The sequence below is a fragment of the Lampris incognitus genome, chromosome 15 (assembly GCF_029633865.1).
Source record: "Lampris incognitus isolate fLamInc1 chromosome 15, fLamInc1.hap2, whole genome shotgun sequence".
In the NCBI taxonomy this organism is placed as follows: Eukaryota; Metazoa; Chordata; class Actinopteri; order Lampriformes; family Lampridae; genus Lampris; species Lampris incognitus.
In genome coordinates, this window is record NC_079225.1 from 20,408,106 (window position 1) to 20,429,846 (window position 21,741).

Genomic DNA, 21,741 nt, shown 5'->3' on the forward strand with positions numbered 1-21,741 from the left:
GCCGATTTTCAAACCGTGGCGCCTTTAGGCTACGTTCAATTCCCTCGACTTTCCTTTTATTTTTCTTCTCCTTCGCCTCCAGGATTGATCGATGTTGATCGTAATAAAGATACGCACAATGTGAACAATGTGAACACAAAACGAGAGATCGTGCGTAGAAAATCTGGTACACGATCAACTGTTTATATAACCATAACATCGAGAATGGTTGTGGAAGGATCAATTCGCAGGATTGGTACGCAACCAAACAACGTAAACTCATACGTCATTTTTCAGCGCCGTCGGAATGTTGTTACTATGGAAACGACGACCGCGTTTACGCACCGTTGGGGTTGGAACTGCCCGTCATGGCCGAGTCCTCCAAACGGCATCTACAAGTTGTCGGCTGCATTAACGAACCTCATTTTCAACTTGCCAAATGTCTCGCCGAGGTAAGCCGGTGTCCCTAAAGGGGCTTTCTTTCAAAGGGACATCACACGACTGATAAAAAGCTAACCTATTTACTTACTCGCATCTGTTTATCTTCCGTACCAGGGCCTGAAAGAAAAGTTTCCTGATGCGTTTTTGGATCCAACAATTCAGCCTTTGCTTGAATGTGACTGGTGTGTGTATCTGGGCAATAAGAAAAGGGTAACTCGTCTGATTAAATGTATTATCTGAGCTTAGGAGATATGCTAAGTGTTCAAGCTCTGCACATATGCTTTTATGCTCTGCACATCACATCATCTGAAATGAGGGGTGAATAAATGTCTAATGCTGTTAGGAATAATGAAGGCAAATGTACTGGATGCATCATTTTGCCTAGTTAAGAGGTATGGTAAGGCTATTCAGCTGTGCAGTAGCTGTTACTATTATTGAATGCTGAATCAGGCCATGTCCATTGTTCATTTTCTTTAATTCAAGGAATTGCGTGGTGAGGTGTGGGATTATTCCAGCAACCTGATGTGCTTTCTGGACGGCCACCTCCTTGGTAATGAGAAGGAGCTGGCCGACTGGGCTGAGAAACATTGGAAGTTCACATTCACATCACCAGATGCCCTTTATTTAGCTCTTACTAAGGACTGTTATTCCAAACACCTCCAAAAAACAGGGGCAAGTCAACCACAAAGCACAAAGTCACAAATTGTAGCATGGACAGGTAAAAAGACAAACCTATTGACACCCCTGGGGGAGGGGGGGCTTATTGTCCTTTTTATGGCATATAAAATTTACCACAGGAATTTCCTTGGGTTTTAAAATTTTGTTCTTGGGGTGCCCCAGTGGCTCACTCGGTAGAGTGCATACCACATAAGGCTGACTCCTGACTGCAGCGGCCTGGGTTTGAATCCGGCCTGAGCCCTTTGCTGCATGTAATCCCCTCTCTCTCCCCTGCCTTTCCTGTCTCTCTCTCGACTATCGCTATCAAATAAAGGCAGAAATGCGACAAAAAAATGTTCTTAATTTCATTAAATCTCATGTGACATTGTTCAGTAATTTGCCCGACAGAAAATTAACCAGGATGCTTTTAACGTTTTTAGTCCCCTGCAGATATCAAACAATTCAATTCATGTTGCTATGAAAAGCATCTATTTCCAGTTACAGTCAAAATCTGCACTGTCAAAACATTTTCAAAGTTAATGCCTAACAAGCGGGCGGCACGTTGGTGCAGTGGTTAGGGTGGTCGCCTCACAGCAAGAAGGTCCTGGGTTCGAGCCCCGGGGTAGTCCAAACTTGGGGGGTCATCCTCTGCATGGAGTTTGCATGTTCTCCCCATGTCTGCGTAGGTTTCTTCTGGGTGCTCCGGTTTCCTCCCACAGTCCAAAGGTGAATCGGCCATACTAAATTGTCCCTAGGTGTGTGTGTCGGCCCTTTGATGGCCTGGTGGCCTGTCCAGGGTGTCTCCCCGCCTGCCACCCAATGACTGCTGGGATAGGCTCCAGCATTCTCGCGACCCTGAGAGTAGGATAAGTGATGCAGCAGGATAATGGATGGATGGATGCCTAACAAGCTATGGTTTTCCTCTATCAACATTCATAATGACAGTCATCTGTGACACTACCTTCGAAGCATAAACCAGCGTATAACATGTTTGTTTATAATGCTGCATCGTCTTTACTTGAAAATCACTGTTAGAAGACCAAGAAGGGTGTGGGGGGAAAAGGCTTAAATATTTGCTCTAACAACCACAGCAATAGTAATAACAACAATGACAAAACAAAACTTTTTACAACATCCATTATCCGAACCGCTTATCCTGCTCTCAGGGTCGTGGGGATGCTGGAGCTTATCCCAGCAGTCATTGGGCAGCAGGTGGGGAGACACTCTGGGCAGGCTGCCAGGCCATCACACACACACACACACACACACACACACACACACACACACACACCTAGGGACAATTCAGTAATGCCAATTCACCTGACCTACATGTCTTATGACTGTGGGAGGAAACTGGAGTACCCAGAGGAAACCCACACAGACACGGGGAGAACATGCAAACTCCACACAGAGGATATCCTGGGACGACCCCCAAGATTGGAGTACTTTGGGGCTTGAACCCAGCACCTTCTTGCTGTGAGGCAACCACTCTAACCACTGCGCCACCGTGCCGCCTTTTTACAACAACTGTTGTCAAGTATTTTACAATATGACAATAGAATAAATTAGAATAGAATGATGACAGATGAAAGAACGAATAAAATGGTTCAAATAAGGAAAGCACTGAAAACAAGGGTATCGAAACACCACCATGGGCAGACAAAAAGAACTGTCCATAATGACGACTTTTTAAGACAGATGCAACAAGATGATATCAGACGAATTTGCTAGTTACATGGCATTTCATAGTCTAGGGACCTTAACAACACAGGCCTGGTCACCCCTAGTTATTAATCTGGACCTACGGATTGCTAGAAGAGCATCTTATATATACTTTTTCTTTTAGAACATACATGTAAAAAAACACGAACAAACAAACAAAAGAGAAGAGAAGGCCACTTAATCCAAGGTAAAAGAAACCAAACAACAACAAAAAAAAGGAGGGGGGTGGACACTACCACCCCTACATATCAACATTCACTTACTGTTTGAATTTAGAGCAACAGCAACAACAAAAGAAGGGAGAAAAAAAGAAAGAAGAGGAACTCTTATGCATCAGAGCACAAAATCCAAAGCGAAACATTTATACACACACCAATCCATGGTATTAAATGTCTCTCTTGCAGCCTGTTAAACCCTTTAGTACAATAGCTGCCAACCTTGGGCCTATGTAGTTTAGAAAAGGGGACCTCTGTAAGCCACGTATTCCATAGGTATAAGCTCAAATACTATAACCTTATGCCGACCTGCTATTGTAGGAGGCTTGTGATCTGTCTATTTCAACAACATATTCTTCCTTGCACAGAAAGAAAGAACACATAAAAGCCTTTCGGAGTAGGAGCTTTTAACCAGTTTGCTAGGCGGACCAAAAAGTAGACACAGAAGATCTTTTCCAAGTTGAACACCAAAGATTATGTTAAGCTTATCCACAATATTCTTCCAATAATCATCAATGTATATACATTGCCAGAAACAGTGGATATAACTCCCCATCTCTGTATTACACCTGATACATAGCTCAGACTTGTTAAGATCCATTTTATGTCTAAGCTGGGGAGTTATCTGTAAGCGGTGTAATAATGTAAATGAGATTCTTTAGTTCTATTAGAAACAGAAATGTCATTTGCTAATACCCATATCTCTTTCCAAGTGACTTCATCAATGTTAAGCTTCAGGTCATTATTCCATTCACGGAGTTTGGATATTGGATTACTTCTACCATATTGATTATGTACCCTGTATCCGCGCCCTAAAATACCTCTTTTGTTGTGGTCCAAAAGTATCTTGCCACAAAAGTGATTAATAAGATTTTAAAATCGATTCCAGAATATACAGGCAGGCAGTACAAGGTGATAATGATAATAAGGGTGCATCACCCAGGTGGGTGCTACACATTGGTGGTGGTTGAGGTGCGTTTCCCCCCTTCACTGTAAAGCACTTTTGGAGCCTGGATAAAGCGCTATATAAATGTAATCCATTATCATTATTATCAATAAACTTGTAGAAGTCATGAGGCTGCATCTTGAAGTAAATGGAGGTGTGAGATTTGCCTTTAACAAGGGCAGGTATTAGCAGAATTGCAGTGGTCCAAGCATGAAGACACAAACAGACATAGATGACCTAGATGTCACCGAGTAACAAGAATCTACTACTACTTTTGGCTGCTCCCGCTAGGGTTCACCACAACAGATCATCCGTTTCCTCTTTTCCTGTCCTCTGCATCTTCCTCTGTCACGCCAGCCACCTACATGTCCTCCCTCACCACATCCATAAACCTCCTCTTTGGCCTTCCTCTTTTCCCCCTTCCCTGGCAGCTCCATATTCAGCATCCTTCTCCTAATATACCCAGCATCTCTCCTCCACAAATGTCCAAGCCATCTCAATCTTGCCTCACTTGCTTTGTCTCCAAACCCCGTCCAACCTGAGCTGTCCTAATATACTCCTAATAAGACAAGAATGATCTATTTTTTTTAGATTGTACTCAGCTGCAGGTAGCATGATTAAAAACTACTCTTTTTACCTGTCCATGAAAGTTAAAACTGGCATCAATAGCTATGTCATATCAAATAAATCCTTCTTGACATCTTGATTTATTTTCTTTCAATACAGCACGAGTTTGTTTTCATGGACATTGAGATTCATGGAGAACCAGTAGGAAGGATGTTATTTGAGGTAATCCAAGACATGAGAAATGATTTTCAAGATGACCGATTTTCAGGTTGCTTTTCAATACTGCTCAGACAGCCATTGCCAGAAGTAATAGTTACAGCAACTCTAATAGGTGTTACCAAGCAGTTACGATGAGAAGCAACTGTGGACTGTGGAGCAACTGTTTACATTGTTTGGATGTGGTGTCACAATACCTTGACTCTTCTCAGCTCTTCTCAGGTGTGTGTCCAAAGACATCTAAGAACTTCCATGCCCTGTGCACAGGGGAACTGGGTCTGTCAAAGAGCAACCTCATGCTATGCTACAAGGGCTCTGTGTTTCATCGTGTAGTGCCCCATGGCTGGGTACAGGGAGGAGGTATATGTATATTACACAACCATCATAAAACAGCTCTGGTATAATGTGAATTAACTCCCTTTTGATACCACTAGAACCTCCCTCGGTATATTTAATGACCCACGGGAGGCAGTTTGGTCTTTTAGTAACGCCATCTTCACTGTTGTAGATATTTCCCCAGCTGGAAGAGGCGATGGAGGGGAATCAATATATGGATCAACTTTTGAGGGTACAGACTCAAGCTGATTGCGAAAATCTATACCAGTATCTTGTAAATGCATTCTGCACATGCTTACATTTACTAACCTAGAGGTGAACTTGTGTATTCCCCCTCTGCCTTCAGATGAGAGCTTTGCAGTTTCCCACAGTAAGCGAGGCATTCTGGGAATGGCCAACCAGGGTCCCCATAGTAATGGCTCCCAGTTCTACATCACCTTGCAACCGGCGCACTGGATGGACAAGAAATACGTTGCTTTTGGGTGTGTGTGCCACTGATTCAAGGGATCTCTCCACTTCTCAGTCATCTCATATCTCAAAACAATGTTAACAAAGAACTGCTGTCAGAAAATGTGGTTTTTAGCATCTGCTTCCTCTCTCTCTCTTTCCAGTCAACTAATCGAAGGCACAGATGTTCTGACGAGAATTGAAGAAGTCCCAACCCACAATGAAAGACCCAAGCAGGATTGTAGAGTTGTAAATTGCGGAGTGTTTGAGCCTTAATTTGCCCTTCAGCATATGTAATATTTCTGCCTTTCTCACTGAAACATTTTTTTTAGTATGTGTGGTTTTATAAAAACTGGCATAGGGCTATTAACATTTTTGCAGAGCGTGCCAATGACAAATAAACTTGTGCTTTAAACATTTTGCTAATCAAGAAAGTTCTAGCAATAAGTTCTTGCATTAAAGCAGGTCAGTTATGTCTGAGCAACTCCAGCTGTTTACTCATCCTTTACTTTTGCACGATGCAAAAACTCTGTCTTTCTGTGTGTGTGTGTGTGTGTGTGTGTGTGTGTGTGTGTGTGTGTGTGTGTGTGTGTGTGTGTGTGTGTGTGAGTGTGTGAGTGTGAGAGAGAGAGAGATTTTGATGTGTAAGCAGTGGCCTACCGCTATGCTACCAGGGCTACGAAAGGATGGCTATCCAGTATTAAAGTGTGGCATCCAGGAGAGGGTGTCTGAGAGACACCACCTGTTAAAAGAATGACAAATTTGGCAATTTTCCTCAAATGTGTACACACTGGTAAAGTGTAATGACAAACCAAGAGAACCGTAACACACACACACACACACACACACACACACACACACACACACACACACACACACACACACACACACGTTTATCTTCGGGACGGCCGGCAGTGACTACACGACATTTGACGTTTCACCCCTCCCAGTTTAAAAACGCCACATGACCGGTCAAGTAGGAAGTGGTGATCTGAGTCCGCACAGCAACGACACACGACGAGCGAGACGCGCACGAGACGGAAGAAATCTGGGAAAACTCTCCGTTCTCGACGTTTCTGCGCAAACCACGGTCTCCGGACAAGACGAGCTAGGCACCGCCATGGATTTGAAAGTCGTGCTACTGGCGTCGGTCGTGGCCGTGCTCGGCGCATCGGCAGCCGCCGCATGTAAGTTTGCGACCCCCCCGTGTCAGAGGGAGCGAAGCCTCCTGAGCTAGCATGGGGCTAGCCTCCTCAGCCCGCTCAAGACGCTGCCCTCCCAAAATGTGTCGACGGTTTGTTGTTGTTTTGTTTGGGGGGGGGTTGTTGTATTTTTTTCGATTCTAAAACGGCCAATGGTAAGATTTAGCAGATAGACGAAGGGCTGCCTGGCTGCCCTCTTGTACGGTTATTTATTTTTAAATTATATATATAACGGCTAGGGCGCCCCGGTGGCTCACCTGGTAGAGCGCGTACCGCTCGCTGTAAGGCTGAGTCCTTACCGCAGCGGCCTGGGTTCGAACCTGGCCCGGGCCCTTTGCTGCATGTCACCCCCCGCCCTTCCCGTCCCCCTCCACTATACTACCACTATCGAGTAAAGGCGGAAAATGCCAAGCAAATATCCTGAAGAAATAAATAAGTAAATATGTTGGCTGGCAACTTGTCCATATTATTTCCACGTTGGCCGCTGGCGTTGGAAGTTACCGAAGCCGGCTAACGCCCTAGCCCTATGCTAGTAAGCGCACACATGGTCGTCCTAAAAGGGGGAAAGTACCTCCCGTCTCGCTGTTTATGAAGACACCAGAGGCGACGTCATTTGTTTGTTTATTTATTTATTAACGCACAAGTTGAGCGCTGTAAGCGGAGTCCGAACCGCTGCGATGACGGCTGACGGGTCCAGATGGTCGGTGAAAGGACCAGTCATGGTACTGTAGGGAACAGCTCGTTATGCAATAACCTCGTTGCCTTTGGCCGTCAGTCTTCGGTCTGCGTCTGAGCGAATTCACGACATTGTCAATCTAAAATTGTCTCCGAGGTGAGACCAGGTTTGTTCAGTTTTCAACATGTACAAATCATTGATAGAAGATCCCCACAGAGCTCCGTTTGATGGTACCTGGGACGGCTGTGATGACATACGTCTGCCGTCTCCTCTCAACTTGTCCTGACCATTTCTATTTATCAACTAACTGCGATTTGTTTTTTCTTTTCTTTTTCAGACGATTGTCCCACACTGCTTACATGCGAGTTATGTGCAGCCAACAGTGAGTGCCAGTGGATGAACTGCACGGCATGTGAGTATCTGCCTAAATGTCAGGCAAGTTGTGGAGTGAAACACAGGTTGGGCTTTGTGTAAGTCTTAATGCCCCGAGCAGCAGCTGAATTGATAAAACCTAATTCTCGGCTATGAAGAGAATGTATGGCGTTGGATGCTTTCTTTGGATGACATCATCCCGATTTCCCAGAAGCCCAAGCAGCACATGAATCCTCTGGCAGCGCCAGTGTTGTCATTTTGGACAGGCCACTTGAGGCAATAAACTGTTGGCACCCTTCTCCCTTTTTAGTTTTAGGTAGAGAGAGACCGGTCGTATTCCGAGGTTGACCGCTTTGCTTAACTCATGCATTCATTTCACATCTTGCTCACACATTCATGGAAAAGAAGAAACGGGGATGTAATCTTCTTGGACCCCAACAATGCTGTGTCTTTTGGACACATGGTGTCCACAAGTATTTTGACTCAGAGTACACATTTTACTGTGTTATGCTCCGGATGCTATTCTTAAATAAAGGAATGACTCCTAGACCTTGATCGAGAGCATTATGCCCTTCTTTATATTCGTTAAGATAATGGAAAGACCTTTTTGAATATGGGCAGTCAGAATATGCCAAAATCTTTCTGGTCTGTGTAGCAGAGAAAATGGCTGTTGATGTTTATGCTGCGGTAGTTGTTTTTCAGCCTAGTTTCGAATTGTTTACCTTTAGCTTATCATAATCCATCAACTGAGGTTGGACTAGCACTGACAAGGCTACATTACAGATGTTGGTTCCTGAGTCAACCAAAATCATTTCCGGTGCTCTGCCCACCGTGCGCTGCCAATGTTTCATTTTTATCCTGATTAAGTCACTGCCAAGTCAGACAATGAGTAAAATGGCTTGTGTGCTTACATAATGTTGTCAATATAAGGAAGTGAGGTTACCGGTTTGATTTTATGGTACAGTAGAGCTCACTGGTCATATTCTTTGATATGCAAAGGTGTGATAGATGTGTCAATAACTTTATGCAATAGTTAGAGGGCCCTGGTGGGACTTTCGATGGTCCTCGAGCTTAAATATGAATTATAGGGTTCAAAGTCCTTGCCGTAATATGTGCACACACACAGAGCAAGTTCCATTGTCTAAAAACTAGAGCGAAGATGACAGTAGAGGAAACAAGAAAGTATATGACAGAAAGACTACCTTCACAATCGAGGACTGAAGAAAAGAGGGTATAGCACTAAGAGTAGAGTACAAATTAAACAGAAGAACATTAGCATGAGTGGCTCCTCTTTGTGTTGGTTTCCATTAGATTTCGAAATAGAGATGAATAATTGAATCGTATTTCAGTTGGAATTATAGTATGATATAGCTTACAGATCTGCCCTCAACTACACTGCTGATTTGAATCTGATTGCTGATGGCCCAGCCCATCAAACACCAATTAGTCAAACTACTGACTCAACTCACAGTCCATTAGTGGGCCAAGCCCAGATACTTGACCTCACATGAGAATTGGCCTGTCAGACTTGTGTGCCAACAGGGAGATGTGATTCTCCTCAGGTCAGGCTGTAATGAGAGTAACTGACAGGAGATCCTATGCTCTCCTCTTGTATTGTCTCTCATAGCGCTTGTTGAACAGGAAAGACTAGATGACAATTCCACAGCTCTTTTCAAAAAGGCAGGAAAGGTGACATAGCTGTGCTAATTTGTGTGGTGGGGGTGGTAGGTTACTGTTACACTGCATTTATCTGGAATGTCATTAAAGATAAACAAGTAGGTACGGTTCCCTCAGGATTCAGACTGTAGTAATCTTGATAAAGGTTGTAGCCCATATAGTCTGTTTTTGTTGTGGACATTGTTAGATTATTGGTAATTTTTACACTGTCGTTCAAGTTCATGACTCACCGGGCTTAGTGAGAAGATGAGTGTCAGTGTTTAAAAAAAGGGTTGGACTATTTCTCTGTACACAGCATTAATAACTCTTTCTCTCCACTGCAGCAGTTTAGAAAGACTAACCTGAATGCATTCACACACCAGGACTAACGAGTCGCATCAACATACTATTCAGACTCTGGAGCAGCCACACCAACACTATCATTTCTCCTCCCCCAGGCACACACACACACACACGAACACACTGGGCTGGCCCAGAGCTAATGCTTCTCACAAGCCCAACAACAGATCACCTATTAGATATGAAGTCAGCAAAAACCGGAAAGGTCAGCAGCTGGCTAAGAAAAAATGGTTATGTCAGAGTAAAGGCAGGCGGAATTTCTGCAGTGAGCTAATGCCTACCACTCTGTCATTACCAGATGTATCTTTGGTTTAGGGATTTTGTGTAAACAAGCCTATGGCGTCAGAGGCACTTTTTCCTGCAGCTCCATATTTAAATGTGCTGGAGCTTTACACGTGTACAGGGAGCTTGGGAGTGCCTCTAAACACAAACCCTAGACTGTGACAAAGCCCGTTGAGCACTCTTAACCTGGAGGGTGTATTGTATTCTGTGCAAAAAGCTTTCACTGTCATCATTGGCTTAATAAGCAGTAATAAGCAAGCACTGGGTTTTACTACTGACATGATGCCAAGTCACTGTGTTAAGTGTGAGAGCCAGTTCCACCTTTCACAGCTGCCTGAGGCAACAGCCCTCTGTCCAACCTGGCAGTGGGAAAAAAACATGTCTGAGACATATGTGTTGAGATGGCAGGGTTGAAATTGCATCAGCTCAGAAGAAAAGTTGTGGCAGACATCGAAGTGTTGTTCAATTGCTAGATCGTCAAAGCATGGGATAGCTGAGGTTGTCATTGCAGTGTGGAGTAAGCTTGCTTATCTGAGGACCCAAGCATAAAGGCTACATATATTTAGGATAATTTTGGATTATTAAATCTCTTTGCTTATTAGTGATGCATGTGCACATAAGAATTTGCCTGTTCTAATACTTGTTGCATTCTTTGACAAGGAAATATAAACAAATGAGCACAATGGATAGAATATGTTATCTATGTATACAATTTCCCTCAGCTTCACAAGCATTAATATTGGCACATTTTGTCTTGTCATGTTTCTCAAGTCTGTTTTCATTACTAATCCAGCAAACGACAGCAATAAAGCAGAGACAGTGGTTGTGGAAAGCATCTATACTTGCACTTAGGTAACAGTATTTTTACTTTATTCTACTGTGTCACTGTAGTAGGCTGATTGCCTTATTCTCTTCGATGAAATTCACAGCGATAGTCATCTTTTAACAGTCTAGTCTGCCTTCTGAAGGTAGTTGTTCACATCTCCAATTCAGGAAACTGTCTCTGAGGTTTGTGACTGAACTCCATCTGTCATTTCTCGAAGTGGATGCTGTGTGTCTAAGGAAATAGAAATTGACTTCTGTTGTCTCTTCATTAGCTCTATAAATCTGTAAAATGGTTTTGAACCTGTATCTTGTCTCACGGTTAGGCCTATTGTCTAGGGATCTTGGACAGGTATAATTTACTGGATGGTCAAAGTCTCTTGCTTTTGTAACATGGTTAATTAGTAGTAGGAGCGATTTAAAAAAAAAAAAAAAAAAAAGAAAGAAAAGAAAAGGAAAAAAAAGCACCTGCCCACACCTAGATAATTGTACTTTGACTCGGGGAATTTTGAAGCTGACTGATGACCTACCAGATCCCTTTTTTTTTATTTAACTCAATCTTGTCCTCAACTCATAAAAACTGAAACAAAGAACTCAAGTGGATTACTTCCCTTAATATTATCCCATAACATTTCTGCATCACATGGAGGGGGGGTATTTGTTGAAAAATAAAATCCCAATCAGATATTCCTTCAATTATATTCCATACTATAATACTTCATATCAATTTTCAAATAATCAACCTACAATACTTGACAAGGTCCATGGCCTTTCCCTTCTGCTGCTGCTTTGTCCTGCACAAACATTGCCCTGAATCAGCCCCCTTCCTCAGCCTCCAGACACACCTCACATACTGGTAGCAATATATGTGACCTGACCTGTGATGCACATCCCAGCTAATATTATCAAGCTACCAAAGCATTCATTGGGTGCCATATTGCTTTCATTTAATGCTTGCTTATATTACCCATGACCCCAGTGGGAGTACTGTGTATTGTGGGATGCATGCTTGTTTCCCTTGCTGGAAATTCAGTGTGGCTGACGAGAGGAGCGCACATCCAGTGCCAGCTCAAGATGATGAAAAGGTCACTTGAAAACTGAGAGGGGGCACAACTTTTGGTATATGCTTTTTATGCAGATGAAAATGAACGTAATCTCAGACTGGCAGAGCATTAAACGGGGGCTATGACATGATGCACTCCACTAGTAAATTAAAAGTACATCGAACACAAATACATAGGCTACACATTCATCCATAGTGCATAATAATACCACAGTTTCACCAAAAAGTGAAAAGAGCACGGCACAGTGCACCACACTGCATAATAATACAAAAGCTTCTGTAAAACATTTAAAGAGCAGTGTGCAAACACTTTATTCAGGGTTTAAATGTCTTGGTGCATGCTCAATAATCCAGGTAAGAAAATCAAAGAGGTTTGAATTAGTTCATTTGGATACAACGTTTATTGTCAGATATGTTTCATCACAGGGTCCGCGGTGGCGTAGCGGTCTAAGCATCGGCCTGGTGTCGATGCAGTTGCCCACTGGGGACTGGGGTTCGCGCCCCGGTCTCGTCAGATCCGACTATGGCCGGACTCGATAAAGCAGCAATCATTGGCAACGCTGTCTTCGGGAGGGGGGCGGAGTCGGCTTGTGTTCGTCATGTGAATGCGTCTCTGTGTGTGTCGGAAAAACAGTGGTTCGGCTTGGATTCGCCTTGTCACGAAAGTGGGGAGGCGCTTTCCTTCGAGACTGCCGGCCGGAGAGATGCAGTTGGCGAACGCATGCAATACGAGGGTGGGTGTTTGAATTAAAATAGGGATCAATTGGCCACTAAATTGGGAGAAAAAAGGGAAAAATCAGAAAAAAAAAAAAAAAAAAGATATGTTTCATCACTCATCTAAACTGCCTGCACGCATCCCCACCCTTATAAACAATACAGTTGCATAACGACCAAAGCCAACGACCACTTTCATATGCAAATATGGGTGTGACCACTAACTAGAGTTTCAATGGCCATGTGTACCATTCACAGAGGGTTTGGGAAGGTTTGCAGTCACAGCATTGTAAGATGCCGACAGATGTACTCACAGTCTACACCCATCTACCGGCCAGTGGCCACTCCTTCAAGGATGAGGATGTGCACATCCTTGATAGGGAGGAATGCTGGTTTGTCTCCAGACCCCCCCCCTTCATGTTTTCTTTTGTTAATTTTTGTTATGCATAAAGTAAAGACGTATACATTTTTTAAACCTTCTACTAATTGATACATGGTCAACACTGTGGTCGTACCAAACACTTTGGAAAGACTTCCACTCATCTTGGCACTGGGAATTAAGAAACAGACTGCTGGTGGTCTCTCCCACAGGTGGACTCGCATTTTGTCCTTAGAACTGTGCTGCTTGCTGTATTATATTCTCAGTGACACACCGTCATAAGAGCAGGAGATACGCTCCTATGAATCACCTTGGTTTGAACAAGTCTTTGTCACTTAGACGATACTCTGTCTGTAATATATGACACTATCAAATCCAGTGATGTCTTCAGTGAGGTCAGCCTAGCACTGGTTTGTACGTATGGGTCGGTGGGGTGGGTTGATGGGTATTGTTTGCTCTACCCCGTGGTTGATGGCGTTTGCCCCCTTATTCCTAGTTCACACTACACAAATTACATTACATTACAGTCATTTAGCCGACGCTTTTATCCAAAGCGACTTACAATAAGTGCATTTAACGTAGGAAATCAGGAGAACTACTAGTCAGAGGCATCTCTCTAAACAAGCATCTAAGAGCAAAACCAGTGCTAAAGTTAAAGCGCGAGAAAGAGTTTTGTTTTTTTGTTTTTTTTACTGAGTGAATACAATAAGTGCAGGGTAGTAGTTCTTGAAGAGGTGAGTTTTCAACCTGCGCTGAAAGATGGGCAGCGACTCCGTGGCCTGACATCAGTGGGGAGTTCATTCCACCACTGTGGGGCCAGGACAGAAAAGAGCCGTGACCGGGTCGATCAGCAGCAGGGGCATCTGAGCGACGGGGCAACCAGGCGTCCCGAGGCAGCAGAGTGAAGTGGTCAGATGGGGGTGTAGGGCTTGACGATGGCCTGGAGATAGGAAGGAGCTGTTCCTTTCACTGCCCTGTAGGCTAGCACCAGAGTCTTAAACTGGATGCGAGCAGCTACTGGGAGCCAGTGTAGGGACATGAGAAGGGGAGTTGTGTGGGAGAACTTAGGTCGGTTGAACACCAGACGAGCTGCAGCTTTCTAAACAAGCTCCAGAGGTCTGATGGCCGACACCGGGGCGCCAGCAAGGAGGGAGTTGCCATAGTCCAGCCGGGAGATGGCCAGAGCCTGTGCTGATGTTCTAGAGGAGAAATCTGCAGGAGCGAGCAACCGATGCAACGTTTGCTCGCTCGATCAAACATTGCATCGGTTAGAAAGACACACGACTTTCTAAGTTGTCAGGTTGCTGCACTATTCACGCTACATAGCTTGCTTTCTTGTTATCGGGAATCTTAGAAGTCGTGGTTTTCACACTACCTGACTGAGCAGCGATGGGGTCACACATTACAAGAACTTTCACCAAGACGAATCCCAGATGAGTCTGTCTAGTCTCCAAACTATGTTTTGTCACAAAAACATGCAAGAAGTGACATGGGAAATAATGAAATACCATGTGCGAGGTGGGATTTTTTTTTTCTTCCAAAATGGATGTCTGCCAGAAACAAGTGCTCCAAGTTGTTTGTGCACTGATTTGCAGTGATGAAACAAAGATTTATTTTTTTTAACTTTTTGTACTGCATTGCCTTTTAAGGACTGTGTTTTGAAAAGTGATATACAAATAAAGATTATTACTGTTATTGTGATTCTGTTATTGATTCAGTACCACGGTGGCGCAGTGGTTAGTGGGTTACCTCACAGCAAGAAGGTCCTGGATTTGAACCCTGGGGTTGTCCAACCTTGGGGGTCATCCCGGGGCGTCCTCTGTATGGAGTTTGCGTGTTCTCCCTGTGTCTGCGTGGGTTTCCTCCCACAGTCCAAAGAGATGTACGTCAGGTGAATCGGCCTTACTAAATTGTCTCTAGTTGTGAATGTGTTGGCCCGTGACCCGAATTCGGATAAGCGGCTTGGATAATGGATAATGGATGGATGTTATTGATTCAACACCTTTGGTACCAAATGCCTTGTGTAGTTTAAGATACAGTTTATCAGACTTGCTTGGTCTAGTCCGAAAGGCACAAACTGAGGAAGCCTCTTGGATGAGAGGTGAAACGTCTTCATGGATATATACCAAGTCCAGTTGCACTCGATTCAATTTCTTTGGGTAGTGAATAAAGAGACTGTCCTTTGGATGTGGCATTCCAGCATCTTGTGTAAGCAAACTTCCAGCCTGCTGAAGTTTCCTTGAGCAAGACATTTTTGAGCGAAAGTCCATACCAACTCCTAGGACTCTGTTTGGTGTAGCCAACACTGCACTCAAGATTTTCAAAACTTTTTTCACACATTGATAATTTTGTGTGTACAATTACCAGATAGAGGTTTGGCTTTTCTGAGGGCTATTTAAATGTATATGCCGTGTGGATCATTAAATTTCAATTATGGAAAAAGACACATGGAACTGAGAGAACAGAAGAAACTTTAAAGCAATATTCTAATCCTTGATGCTTAGATGATAGTTAACCTGGAGCTGCTCACTTGATGGGTAAATAGCTGAGTGAATGTATGTACAGGCAATGGTTGTCTGTACTTCTACACCCATGATAGTCGTATTTCATGAGGACATAAATGGGCACCCTGGTGGCTTAACTGGTAGAGCACGTACCACATAATGCTGAGCCCTTACCGAAACGGCTTGGGTTTGAATCCGGCCTGGGCCCTTTGCCGCATGTCATCCCCTCTCTCTCCCCTGCCTTTCTTGTCTCTCTCTACTGTCACTGTCAAATAAAGGCAGAAAATGGCAACAAAAAAAAAATCTTTGGGCGGCGCAGTGGTTAGCACGGTCGCCTCACAGCAGGAAGGTCCTAGGTTCGAGCCCCAGGGTAGTCCAACCTTGGGGGTCGTCCCGGGTCGTCCTCTGTGTGGAATGTGCATGTTCGCACCGTGTCTGCGTGGGTTTCCTCTGGGTACTCCGGTTTCCTCCCACAGTCCAAAGACGGGGGTCAAGTGAATTGGCTGTACTAAATTGTCCCTAGGTGTGTGTGTGTGTGTGTGTGTGTGTGTGTGTGGGTGGACCCTGTGATGGTGTGGCGGCCTGTCCAGGATGTCTCCCCACCTGCCACCCAATGACTGCTGGGATAGGCTCCAGCATCCCCGTGACCCTGAGTAAGGATAGGCAGTTTGAATAATGAATGAATAATGAAGTCCTCACCAGAAAATTGGCTCTTACAAAGTGTTATTTGAACTGTCCCCTAGTATGTTGATGACATGAAAGGTGAGGATTTAATTTATCATATCACATTTTTTTGTCCTTCCAGCTTCTTTCTCCTGTCTCAATGTGAATAATATGACAGACAACACCACCTGCGACCACGTTAATTGCTCAGGTAAGGATGACAGACACCAACAACCGCAGTGGACTTGGTTATAAAAAAACTTTTTACAGGTTTCAGTAGACCCTAGATGTCAGCAGCGTTAGCCACACACAAAGCTATGTTTAAGTTGAAATTGAAGATTTTAAAATAAAGGAAGTATTCCACAGAATTAAAGTTTACCACATATCGTCAGCTAAAAAGAAAGAAAGACGAATCCTCCAGATTGTGTCTGGACCTGTCCATATTCCTTGGTGGCGTTAAATGGGTCTTTTGGTCATTCTTTTCCTTATGTGTCCCCCTTTCTTAATGTCTTTAACTCCTCTGAAATCCTCTTTGTCCCTTTGGCTCCTGGAGGCTTGGGCAGGTGTAAGCCAGAATCTTTGCCTGCCCAAGGGAGCTGGTGAGGGAACGTTGTGTGGATGCTTTGAGCTAACGTTGTTGCTTTGGGGGTGCCCCCCCATCCTTCCCCCTTCAAGTTCTGGTGTTGATTTCCTCTCCAGCTAACAACCCCATGGGCTCCCTTGTTCCCTTGACTTCTTCCTCTCCCAATACCAGCAAGCCTGCCACAGTCTCCCCCACTATTGCAGCTACCAGCAGCCCTCCCAGCAACTCCACTCATGAGCCAACCACAGGTAACCCCAACAGCCTCTGCTGGTCCCCTTGTTGTGTCTGCTGTTGGGTCTTGTACTGCCATGGGAAGATTTTTTTTTCTTATTGGATTTTCATTAAGTAGTTCAAATTGGTGAGTGACATAAGACCAATCAACATTGTGTTCCTGCTGTGCCCCAGGTGCAGCTAATACATCAACTCCTACCACTGCTAACACCACTGCCCCCAGTGTGAAAACTTCCACCCTTGCCCCCAGCACTACGACTCATAGTAAGTACTGGAGCCTAGTGAGTTTGTGGTAGACGAGATGCTGAAGTGATTGTGAAGTTTATCTTAAATGTTGAATAGGTATTATGTTGACCCCCACTCCTCCCCGTCATTTCCCACAGATGCAACCATCATAACCACTGCCCCCCCGGTGGCGCCCTCTCCCGCCCCTCACAAGGACTCAACGTTCGACGCTGCCAGCTTTATTGGTGGAATCGTGCTGGTGTTGGGCCTGCAGGCCGTGATCTTCTTCCTCTACAAGTTCTGCAAGTCCAAGGACCGCAATTACCACACCCTCTGAAGCAACCCCACTGTACGGACCCTTTAGAAACCACAGCACTCTACACCCTCGCCTCCACCCCGTATTCCCAACGCCAAGTAGAACCTTCTAATCAGACTCCCTGAACAGCATGCACTCTCATTCACTCATTATGACTGCCTCAAACAGTGTTTTCAAGTGGTTGTTCCTGCATCTTTGGCGTTGCACAGATTCTAGTTGGGCTCTGCCCAAACGCTGCAGTTGTAGTCTGTGTGGAACCGCCCACACCTGCCCGAATGCAAGCTATTTACATAGCACCAGCTAGTAAAACCGAAACCATCTACAGTGCTGCAGCTTGTCCATTTTCCCCCATGCCAACTGGAGGGAGTTCATGTTATTTACAGCCCCTCTCTGCACGGTTCCCGCTTTAAAGTTTTCACCAGTTAATGCACCATTCATTTATGAAAACTGTTTTCCTGTAGATGTTTAGCTGTAAGTGTAGCTGTGAGTTGGTCAGATTGACACTCATGTTATCTTGCTTTTGGAAACACTGTTTGAGTTCCATATCGTTGTTTGATGAGATAACTGCATGATCCAACTTTGGCTTCATTCTTTGAGTCATGGGCAGACTCCTCACTCCCAGGCAACATTATCATATGAATCTAACTTCAGAGCTCCCGGGCGAGGTGAAAAGTAACAATTGAATGACAGCAATACTCCCCCGTCCTTCAGTGTCATGTTGAAATACATTGATCCTTCTAGGTAAATGTTTGTCTGAATAGATCGGACATCTTTGAGCTTTAAGAGTGCTGTGCATTTTCCCCGTTTAATTGTCTGGGGTGACCTTTGACCCCGATCCCAGTAGTCTAACATGACACACATCAGCTGCTAATAGAGCAGGTCAATGCAATAAACCACAAACCAAGTTCATTTTTCAACCCTTAAACCCCGCAATAGTCATTTCTCTCCTTGAACAACTTCAAAACCTACTTGGTCGGCTCGCTAAACTTGAGCAGGCCCCCCAGTCTCAACCTGACGGGGGCATAGGGGTCAAGTTTAAAGCTTGTAATTTTTATATTCACACACACACACACACACACACACACACACACACATATATATATATATGTGTGTGTGTGTGTGTGAATAATTGATTAGTATAAATAACGCATAAGATGGAGAATGAGCTAAGAAAGATGGCATGCACCTTTTTGATGTGGATGATGCGAGTAGTGAAGTGCCTTTAATGTAAAATGTGTAATATGACTTTCAGAGAGGGGAATATCAGAGAGGATGAGTCTCTTCCTCCTGGCTGAGGTGCGGGTGTTGTATTTAGTGTGTGTGTTGGCGGCCTCGTGAGAGAAGCGGTATCGCTGTGCTGATATTTGTGAACAGTGAGAACCCTAGTATTCCAGCTGGACTGAAGAGCCTATTAGCGATTGAAGAGTACAGTTGACACACATTAACCACTCATGGTCTTTAAAGAATCTTGAAGGTATGCTGTAGATTATCGATATCTGACTGACATTTCCCTTAAACGCAGATGACTTCTTTTTTCTTTCTTTTTTTCTCCCCTAAAGCAGTTCCTCATGTTCAACTCTGGCCCCACCGCTCTCTGGTATTAATAGATAATTTAATGATTAAACCAAAATATTTAATGGGATTAATTCATTGTTGTAGATGAACAAAAGAGGGACTGGAATCAGACAAAGTTTTGGACAGTTTGAGTTACATAGTCCTCATTCTTAAATGGACGGTGGCTGTCTGAATTTGTGGTGTAAAAGATGATCGCTAAATGGAGTACTGAAAAGCAACAACTAGGTGGCCAACATGGAGTTCATGTAAAGTTATCCAATTAGCTTGCTGCTAACCACGTGGATTTTTTTTTTACCTCCCCTGACCCACATGTACATATAGATATGTTGTCTCTTTCGTTTTATCCTCTCACTTTCAACTCGTGTAAAGGCAAAATGAAGGAGTGCTTTTCAACAGCTTTTGCTTGCAGCAGCTTGTCAGTGCCAAGACTTCAGTTTCAATTTAGTATCTAGTATTGTTTTTGCATGCACAATGCTTGGAGTTGTGATTTTTTTTTTCATTGCATATGCCCTTAAGGATTTATGTGTACACTATAAACCACTTGATTTGTTTTAACCCATGTGTTAGTGGCAGGAATGCTTTGGAACGGAATTAATTCAAGCCAAAGTCCTCAGTTTTGGCATGGTAAATGGTGCATTGCACTGACAAAGCTTTGTTTTGTAAGTTTTTGCCTTTCTAAATGTGTTCATGGTCAAAAAACAAACAAACAAAAAAAATCACAAATGCTTGTTTAATCCTGATTATTTATCAGATATTGGGAAATGATCACCTTGCTGTTCGGTATGACCACAGACGGTATGTAATATGTGAAGTGCACATGTAACTTTTTGGCCTGGGTTACCTCTGATTTAATGTATGCTCTTGATCACCATTAACACGCCTTTTTAGGACTTGACCTACAGTCACCTGGTGGCATTAGGCCACAGCCCAAAGACCTAGACCTAGCTGTAGTGAGTAAGTTGGCTATGTTGCAGACTTTGCCTTAGCTGTTCCCATCTGCTGAGTGGCAAACGGTTCAGAAGTCCGTCAAGGAACCCTTTTGTGGAGTGCTTCTCTCGTTTTGGACATGGTTGCTGCATTCCCTTAAGAAAACAGCATCATGCGTTGGCATAGCGGTGTCACAAACCATCACCAGTTTCTGTTGACAATAGACAGATGTCCATTGTTGTCCCCCTGTTAAGAGCTTGCCCTACAGGTGAAAGGTCAGTGTACTCGTTGTTAGGAAAAGTGCCTTATTCAGTTAAATGTCCATGTATAAAGACTTTCAGTTTGTCTCCTGTCATAGTTTGCCATTCCTGTTTAATATCAAAAGGATTCAGCACTTTCAGACACTGCTAAAGTTGTTCTGTGTGTGAACATCTGTTTTTCAGACCCCTTCTCGGCAGTGGTTTAGCAACAGTCTTCAAATATATTTCTATTGCAACATTTCTTCCATAAAGGCAAGAGTCACAGTGTGACGAGCTATAGCTTTTATCGTAAATGTCCACCCTTTTACGGGACAGGACTGTCCTTTGTCACCTTTCTGAATTCAAAATGTTGAATCCAGCTTGCTTGTTCTTCTTCACGGCTTCACACCAGCTTTCACTCTTGCAGCGCAGAACTCCCAAGAACGATAACTGAAAAAGCTTTCAAATTCCCCTCTCTTGCCTTGATGCATATGCACATATTGCCATAATTTCCGCCAGTTGTATTAGAGACCACCGGTCTTGTCGGTGTGACTCCGACTCTTCTCTTACCCCACTTCGACACACACGCGGAGTAATATGGAGACACTTGCAGGTGCCACATTGCCTACTATAATGTTTTATGCTTGTTTCGTGTCCTTTTGTTCCCTCGAATCTTGTTTTTCTTGCCTCTTTTTTGTGTTGCCTTTTAGTTTGACAATGTTTAAATCAATAAAGTTTGAGTTGTTAAATAATTTACATTTCATTTGAGAGTGGCGTAAACTTTCTTGCAGGCTTAACAATTTACACGACAAATCGATGGCGGGGTAAGGTGACGCCGCCGTGCCTCGGGAGGAAGGCGTCGTCTCCATGGTTACGTTGAACAGGAAGAGTCGCCCAGGTAACGAGACTTGGTGCGCGATCGGTGCTGTGTCAACACGCACTCTGTTGAAATTGACACCAGATCAAGGCCGAGTCCACCACCACCACGTCGGATCAAACCAAACTGCTGCTTAGCAAAAGATTTATAACAGCGCCTCTTTGTATTATCATGTACAGTTTAGTCACATCCGGTCTTCAACAATCCACCGTCCCTTAGCTTTGAAAACTGCGTTGGTTGCAAATTTTAGCTGCTTGCCTTTGGTTCCTTGGGGGACGAGCTGATGAGCGATGCTTCGTGTCGGTACTTCCGTAATTGATTTGTATCCACACGATTATCCAGCGCTCGCTTGGGGAACCGAAAAACGTGACCAGTGTGGACATGGGTTACCTCGTTTTAGCAGTGACCCCATGGGACCTGTTACACCTCCAAACCCTGCACTCGTCTCCAGCCTCTCCTTCCTCTTAGTTGATCGGTGTGGATGTCATATATGTAATGTATACATGGGCCTACTGTAGCTGTGTGAAATTGGGGAAACGATCTGAAATT

The 21,741-nt window shown here is 44.0% G+C and overlaps 2 protein-coding genes across 2 annotated transcripts; both read left to right on the plus strand.

Moving 5' to 3' along the window:
• The first annotated feature begins 347 nt into the window (after positions 1–347).
• Positions 348–5,837, plus strand: ppil6 (peptidylprolyl isomerase (cyclophilin)-like 6). Its single transcript, XM_056294156.1, has 8 exons — positions 348–431; positions 535–630; positions 904–1,092; positions 4,687–4,749; positions 4,956–5,103; positions 5,252–5,311; positions 5,426–5,561; positions 5,691–5,837. The coding sequence occupies exons 1-8, from the start codon at positions 348–350 to the stop codon at positions 5,800–5,802; spliced, it is 888 nt and encodes a 295-aa protein (XP_056150131.1). The 3' UTR covers positions 5,803–5,837.
• Positions 5,838–6,510: 673 nt separating this feature from the next.
• Positions 6,511–21,072, plus strand: cd164 (CD164 molecule, sialomucin). Its single transcript, XM_056294417.1, has 6 exons — positions 6,511–6,713; positions 7,742–7,816; positions 16,362–16,430; positions 16,919–17,050; positions 17,208–17,297; positions 17,417–21,072. Exons 1-6 carry the CDS (start codon positions 6,647–6,649, stop codon positions 17,593–17,595), a joined length of 612 nt encoding a protein of 203 aa, XP_056150392.1. The 5' UTR covers positions 6,511–6,646; the 3' UTR covers positions 17,596–21,072.
• The last annotated feature ends 669 nt before the right edge of the window (positions 21,073–21,741 follow it).